The sequence below is a fragment of the Paroedura picta genome, chromosome 2 (genome assembly GCF_049243985.1).
Source record: "Paroedura picta isolate Pp20150507F chromosome 2, Ppicta_v3.0, whole genome shotgun sequence".
Classification (NCBI taxonomy): Eukaryota; Metazoa; Chordata; class Lepidosauria; order Squamata; family Gekkonidae; genus Paroedura; species Paroedura picta.
Genome location: NC_135370.1, coordinates 28,231,531 through 28,238,335, shown reverse-complemented (window position 1 = coordinate 28,238,335; position 6,805 = coordinate 28,231,531). Strand labels below are relative to the sequence as shown.

The 6,805-nt window shown below is 56.0% G+C and overlaps 1 protein-coding gene across 5 annotated transcripts in view; it reads right to left on the bottom strand.

The window, feature by feature from the left end:
* Window positions 1–729: 729 nt before the first annotated feature.
* LOC143829130 (maestro heat-like repeat-containing protein family member 7) overlaps window positions 730–6,805 on the bottom strand; it is an 80,268-nt gene continuing 74,192 nt past the window's right edge. For all 5 annotated transcript variants that reach the window (XM_077319515.1, XM_077319516.1, XM_077319519.1 and 2 more), the window contains 4 exons: window positions 6,630–6,773; window positions 4,667–4,843; window positions 4,278–4,373; window positions 730–888 (listed from right to left, as the gene is read on the bottom strand). In XM_077319515.1, coding sequence (XP_077175630.1) covers window positions 4,293–4,373; window positions 4,667–4,843; window positions 6,630–6,773 — 402 coding nt within the window. In that variant the 3' untranslated portion in view covers window positions 730–888; window positions 4,278–4,292. The remainder of the gene's footprint in view (window positions 889–4,277; window positions 4,374–4,666; window positions 4,844–6,629; window positions 6,774–6,805) is intronic.

The following is a 6,805-nucleotide window of genomic DNA, read 5'->3' as shown; positions in this document are numbered from 1 at the left end:
GCACCTTCAAGGACATTTATCTTCCTATTTATTGGTATGCATTTGTTGAGTTTGCGGCTCCTCGGCGGGTCGGGCGGCGGCTCCCGGGCGGCTTGGCGATGTGTGCGGCGGCGGCGGTTCCTCGGCGGGTCGGGCGGCGGCTCCCGGGCGGCTTGGCGGTGTGTGCGGCGGCGGCGGCTCCTCGGCGGGTCGGGCGGCGGCTCCCGGGCGGCTTGGCGGTGTGTGCGGCGGCGGCGGCTCCTCGGGGGTTCGGGCTGCGGCTCCCGGGCTGCTTGGCGGTGTGTGCGGCGGCGGCGGCTCCTCGGCGGGTCGGGCGGCGGCTCCCGGGCGGCTTGGCGATGTGTGCGGCGGCGGCGGTTCCTCGGCGGGTCGGGCGGCGGCTCCCGGGCGGCTTGGCGGTGTGTGCGGCGGCGGCGGCTCCTCGGCGGGTCGGGCGGCGGCTCCCGGGCGGCTTGGCGGTGTGTGCGGCGGCGGCGGCTCCTCGGCGGTTCGGGCGGCGGCTCCCGGGCGGCTTGGCGGTGTGTGCGGCGGCGGCGGCTCCTCGGCGGGTCGGGCGGCGGCTCCCGGGCGGCTTGGTGGTGTGTGCGGCGGCGGCGGCTCCTCGGCGGGTCGGGCGGCGGGTCCCGGGCTGCTTGGTGGTATGTGCGGCGGCTCCTCGGCGGGTCGGGCGGCGGCTCCCGGCGGCTTGGTGGTGTGTGCGGCGGCGGCGGTGGCTCCTCGGCGGGTCGGGCGGCGGCTCCCAGGCGGCTTGGTGGTGTGTGCGGTGCCGGCGGCGTCTCCTCGGCGGCTCCTTCTGGTGGACGGCTGTCTTCGCCTGCGGGCAGGCTATAGCGTGGCTCCGTTGTGGCTAGGCTAGGGATGCCCTGCCCTGGTACTGTTTAAACATCCCTTCAAAATAAGATACAGACATGCCACAACAATGAACATAAGGAACATTTTCTTTTCATGGAAATTTTAACTCATGACAATGTCAAATCAATGGTTACCCTGAGCTTGCTTCTCTGCAACGAGATAGTCCCATCTGGGAGTGATGGGAGACAATGACACCCGAAGTGTGTTGTAATGTAAAGGGCCTGGGGGGGGATGAAGTAAAGGGCCGGGGGGGGGGAGAAGGTATCCTTCAGGGCCCACCTCCAATTAGTCGAAGGACCACGTGTGGTCCGCCGCCCACGGGTTGGGGATCACTACGCTAGATGCTGCGCTTTCAATGCCCTTTCGAAGAATCCAGCTGCAAAAGCGCATTGAAAGTGCATTATCCAGTGTGTGCAGAATGGGCCACTGGTCCCTACTGCCGCTTTTGCATTATATCTTGCCATTTCCACACTGTGGGTGCCCTGAGGAGGGGGGGGGAGACCCTACCTTAGAAAAGTTTAGGAAGCCCTGAAAGGCCAATTTATTTCCTCGGGGAGGGGGCTAATGGGATATAAATAGCAGGTATTTAGGGATTTGGGACTTTACTTGGTTGGGTTTCAGTTGTGAAGAACACCCCCGAAGGCAGAGATGGAATTCAGTGAGATCGGAACATGCTGGAAAGACACTTCAGGGAAGCAGGGTGTGTGAATGAGATCTTGGGGCACTTGGGGACGGGAAGCTAAAGGCAAGCAGACAGGGTGATGCGGCGGTAAAGGAGGCAAAGGCAGCCTTGGGCTGTATGAAAAGAGGCATCCCATCAAAATCGCAAGATGTCCGAGTCCCACCGTACATCCCACATTGATTAGACTGCTCCTGGAATCCCATGTCCAGTTCTGGAGGCCCATCTCCAGAAAGGACGTGGACAAAATGGAGACGGTGAAGAGGAGATGGCCAAGCCAAGTGAGGAAAGGTCTGGGGAAGAGGAGGTGGAGAGGGGACAGGACGGCTCGCTTAAAGTATCTCAAAGGTTGTCATTTGGAGGAGGGCAGGGAACAGTTGATGGCAGAGGATAGGACCCACAGTCATAGATTTAAACTATGGGTAGAAAGGTACAGGCTACAGATCAGGGAATCTTTCTTTACAGTCTGAGTACTTCAGCAGTGGGATGGGCTGCATGAGGAGGTGGGAGCTCCCCCTCATTGGCCGTCATCAAGCAGCGGCTGGATAGATCCTTCTCCTGGATGCTTAAGGCTGATCCTGCACTGAGCAGGGGGTGGGATTAGGTGGCCTGCATGGCCCCTTCCCCCTCTAGGATTCTAGGAGTCTAGTTCAGCAGTGGGATGGGCTGCCTAAGGAGGTGGGGAGCTCCCCTCACTGGCAGCCTTGCATTGAGTGCGGGGTGGGATTAGGTGGCCTGCATGGCCCCTTCCCACTCTAGGATTCTAGGAGTCTAGTTCAGTAGTGGAAGGGGCTGCCTAAGGAGGTGGGGAGCTCCCCGTCCCTGGTTGTCTTCAAGCAGTGACTGGACAGATCCTTATCCCAGATGCTTGGGGCTGATCCAACTCTATGATACTACGCTGCAATAATTTTACAATTACAATTCCTTAGCTGCCCTGAGGAATTGGGAAAAGGAGATCTTTTAATTTATATCTATATTTTAAATATCCACGACCCCAAGGAGTCCCGAAGTGGGACCGTGCCCTTCCTCTCCCACAACAGACACCTCTGACAGGACTGCTCTGCGGAAACAGCCCTAAGAGAACTGTGTTGGAATGGCAATCAGCAAGCAATTTGGTGAAGTCAGCCCTGTGGGGCTGTTGTTCAGCAGTGTAAGCAGCTCACTAGTGACACCTAATGATCACTGTGAGATTGCAGGGAATTCTGAGCCATGTGCTCTGTTTAATCTGAGCTACCCCACCCACTTCCTCCTTTTTGAGGAAGAGAAGGTCAGCGTGCTTTGCAGAAGCAAGCAAGGAGCATCCATGAAGGATCTGCTGATGTGAGGCACCCATAGAGGCAATTACTGTTTGCAACTACTCTTAAGAAGAAGAAGAAGAAGAAGAAGAAGAAGAAGAAGAAGAAGAAGAAGAAGAAGAAGAAGAAGAAGGGAATGTTTGAATCCCCAAAACCACCACTGAGAGGGGATTGGTGGCTTACAATGATTGACAACCTGAGGAGCAGCAAGAAACCTGCAGGTTGGACACACTTCCGACTTCTCCGCCACCTTGTTGGGAAGGGAAAAGCCATGATGAGATGGCAGAATAATGCGGGAGGGGTCTCCCATCAGCAAGCGGTCAAGTGTGCAGTTTACAATCGCACTTTTACAAGCAGGAGGTGGCATGAATTGTCCACCTCTATGCAGAAATGGTCATGGTTTGGGTCTTGCTTCTGCCCGCCAGCCTTGGAGGGCACCTGATACTTCTCACTTGGGTGGACAAGGGCTGCCATCACAGGAAGTGTCTGGCTTGAAGTGGGCACCTGGGGACCCTACCTGAAGCTCTTCTGCCCTCAAACTACATCCTTTCCTTAGTCTCCTTTGGGTTGTTCCTCCCACCTAAGCTGCTTATTTTGGGAAGCCACAACTGTCTCAGAGGAACTCATGATATTTACGGCAGAGGCCTCCAACCCCCGGTCCGTGCCCCGGTACCGGGCCGTTAAGGCCATGGTACCGGGCCGCCAGCGGCCGCGCCTGCCTTCCCCTCCCCCCGCAGCGAAAGGGGGGGAAGAGGCAGGCGCGGCCGCTGGCACGGCAGCCACGCAAACGCGCACGCGCGGAGCTGCCGCGCGTGCGTGTTTGCGCCCCTGCTGCCGAAAATGCACACGTGCGGCTGTTCTGCGTATGCACGTTAGCGCCACCTAGTGGTGAAAACGCACATGCGCGGCAACTGCGCATGTGCGTTTACATGTAGCTGCTGTGGCCGGGCCGCCGGCTCTCTCCCACCCTCGGAGGCGGTCCCCGACTACAAGGCGTGGTGGTGGGGGCATGCAAACATACTTTTACAGCCCTGCTATGGAAGAATGGCTCACTGGTCTCCTAGCTCACCGGGGGAGGGGGAACCAGTCAAGATCTGTCCAGCACCGGAAGCTAAAGAGGGTCAACCCCGGTTAGTCCATGGATGGGAGACCTCTGAGGAAATCCAGGGTTGCAGACCAGAACCAATGGGATGAAAGAAATTCAAAAGAAATTCCGTCCAAACATCCGGAAGAAGTTCCTGACAGTGAGAGCGGTTCCTCAGGGGAACAGGCTTTTGAATTCATTTCATCCCATTGATTCTGGTACTAGAAGGTGGTAATCGTCTTCTCTCCAGGCTAAACAGACCAAGCACACAGACCGTCCCAAAATGGCTTTCTGTCCCCCTGCTCACGTCTCTGGTGACAGGATCTGCTAGCTGGATCAGCAGGGGCACCTGGCTACGGAAGATTACCTCCTTGACCGAGTGTCAGTTGCCATCTGATACGGCCACCCCATTCATTAAAGTCTCAACGAGCTCCTTGGAGATTCTTCTCAATTCGTCATCCTCCTAAAACGAATGGGAACCCAGTCAGTCAATCCCAAATTCCGGGGGCCTTGATGGGAGGTGGGGGGGGGGGGGGAGGTGGTGGCTAAATCAATCAAGTGGCCATCTAATGCTTTGGAGCAAATGCACCCTTCCTTCTTGGGACCCCTCAGTTCAGCGCATCAAGCTGCTGACAATCTCTGGGGATGAATTTGGGGCCGAAGGAAAGAGCGAAGAACAAGAAGAGTTGGTTTTTATACAATAGGACAACGGTACGGAGGTGGCAACGGTACGGTCTTGCCTGCTTGCTGCCTTACATCATGGAAATACTGGAGCATTGTTTGGATCAGTTGGACGCAAAGGGAGGTGTATTTTTTCATTTCGATTCTATCGAACACCGACTGCAGGGTTTTGATGGTCTCCTTCACTATCCCTTTGTCCATGCTGACAGCGCTAGTCGTGAGAGGAGTCAGGAGGGCCTCCAGAGACTCGTCCTGAAGGGAGGAAATGAGGGATGAGACCAGGTGGCCACACCGAGGGTGAGACACGCTCAGGCCTTTCTTCCGGGCTCCCTGCGCAGGCACATGGCCTGTGCCGCCAACCGAGAGCAGGACTCATTCTGCCTCTGACTTTTCTCTCCTGACAGAATGTTGCCCCTCGCGGTCCAAAGAGAGCGCGCGTGACCAAGGGAGGGATGCAGCTGATGGTGAGCTCAGAGAGACCTCCTTTCAATCAGCTGGCGGGAATTCTTCCTTCCTCCCAGGCAAGGTTGTCCAGTCCCAGGCTGGGAAATTCCCGGAGCTTTGGGGAGGGCACTTTGTTAGGGAAGAGCTTGGACAGCCAACCACAGGGCATAGGGCCCGAGGCCTTCCTAAAAACCTAAGAAGGGCGCTGCTGGGTCAGACCAGTGGCCCATCTAGCCCAGCACAGTCCCCCTGGAGGGCCAAGAACAGGGCAGAGAGGGCGAGGCCTTCCTGAGAGCATCGGAAGAGCCCTGCTGGATCGTCTATTATAGAATCATAGAAGAGTTGGAAGGGGCCATACAGGCCATCTAGTCCAACCCCCTGCTCAACGCAGGATCAGTCCTAAGCATCCTAAAGCACCCAAGAAAAGTGTGTATCCAGCCTTTGCTTGAAGACTGCCAGTGAGGGGGAGCTCACCACCTCCTTAGGCAGCCTATTCCACTGCTGAACTACTCTGACTGTGAAAACCTTTTTCCTGATACCTAGCCTATATCGTTGTACTTGAGGTTTAAACGCATTACTGCATGTCCTCTCCTCTGCAGCCAGCAGAAACAGCATCCTGCCCTCCTCCAAGTGGCAACCTTTCAAATACTTAAAGAGGGCTATCATGTCCCCTCTCAACCTCCTTTTCTCCAGGCTGAACATTCCCAAGTCCCTCAACCTATCTTCATAGGGCTTGGTCCCTTGGCCCCAGATCATCCTCGTCACTCTACTCTGTACCCTTTCAATTTTATCTACGTCCTTCTTGAAGTGAGGCCTCCAGAACTGCACACAGTACTCCAGGTGTGGTCTGACCAGTGCCGTATACAATGGGACTATGACATCTAGTGATGTTGATGTGATGCCCCTGTTGATACAGCCCAAAATGGCATTTGCCTTTTTTACCGCTGCATCACACTGCCTGCTCATGTTTAGTTTACAATCCACAAGTACTCTAAGATCTCGTTCACACACAGTGTTACCTAGAAGCGTATCCCCCATCCAGTAGGCATGCTTTGCATTTTTCTGACCCAGATGCAGAACTTTACACTTATCTTTATTAAATTGCATCTTGTTCTCATTTGCCCATTTCCCCATTGTGTTCAGATCTCGTTGAACTCTGTCTCTATCTTCTATCACACCATCCGGTCTCACACAGGGGCCAACCAGTTCTTCAGGATGACCAGCAACAGGGAGTAGAGCCTGAGGCCTTCCTCTAAGGTTGCCTCCTGGCTCTGGGATTCAGAGGTGGACTGTCTCTGGATGTGGAGGTTCCCCTCAGTCCCCATGGCTAGTAGCCAGTGAGAGACTTGTCCTCCGTTCATCGGTCTAGTCCCCTTTTCAAGCTGTCTGTTCCTTGGCCATCCCAACGTCCTCTGGCAGCAAATCCCCCCTTTCCATCTCTCTCTCTCTCTCTCTCTCTGCGCAAAGGAGTCTTTCCCAAGGAAGTCCTTTCCCAAATCTGTTCCTCCCCAGGCTCCACCCCCCAGAGCTCCAGGCTCTTCTCGATCCAGAGCTGGCCATCCTATGGGACCGCTGCCCGCGGGCCTCCTCTTACTTCCAGGTTGTGTTGCAGCAGGTGTCCCAGGCCTCGGATACCGAACAGCTGCATTTGTGGACACGGTTGTGCCATCCACCCTCTGAGGACGTCCAGGATGTCCTGCTTCACAAACCTCAGTCCGATGTCTCTGTGGAACAGGAGCTGAGGCACAAGACCCCCGTCGTGAGCAAGGG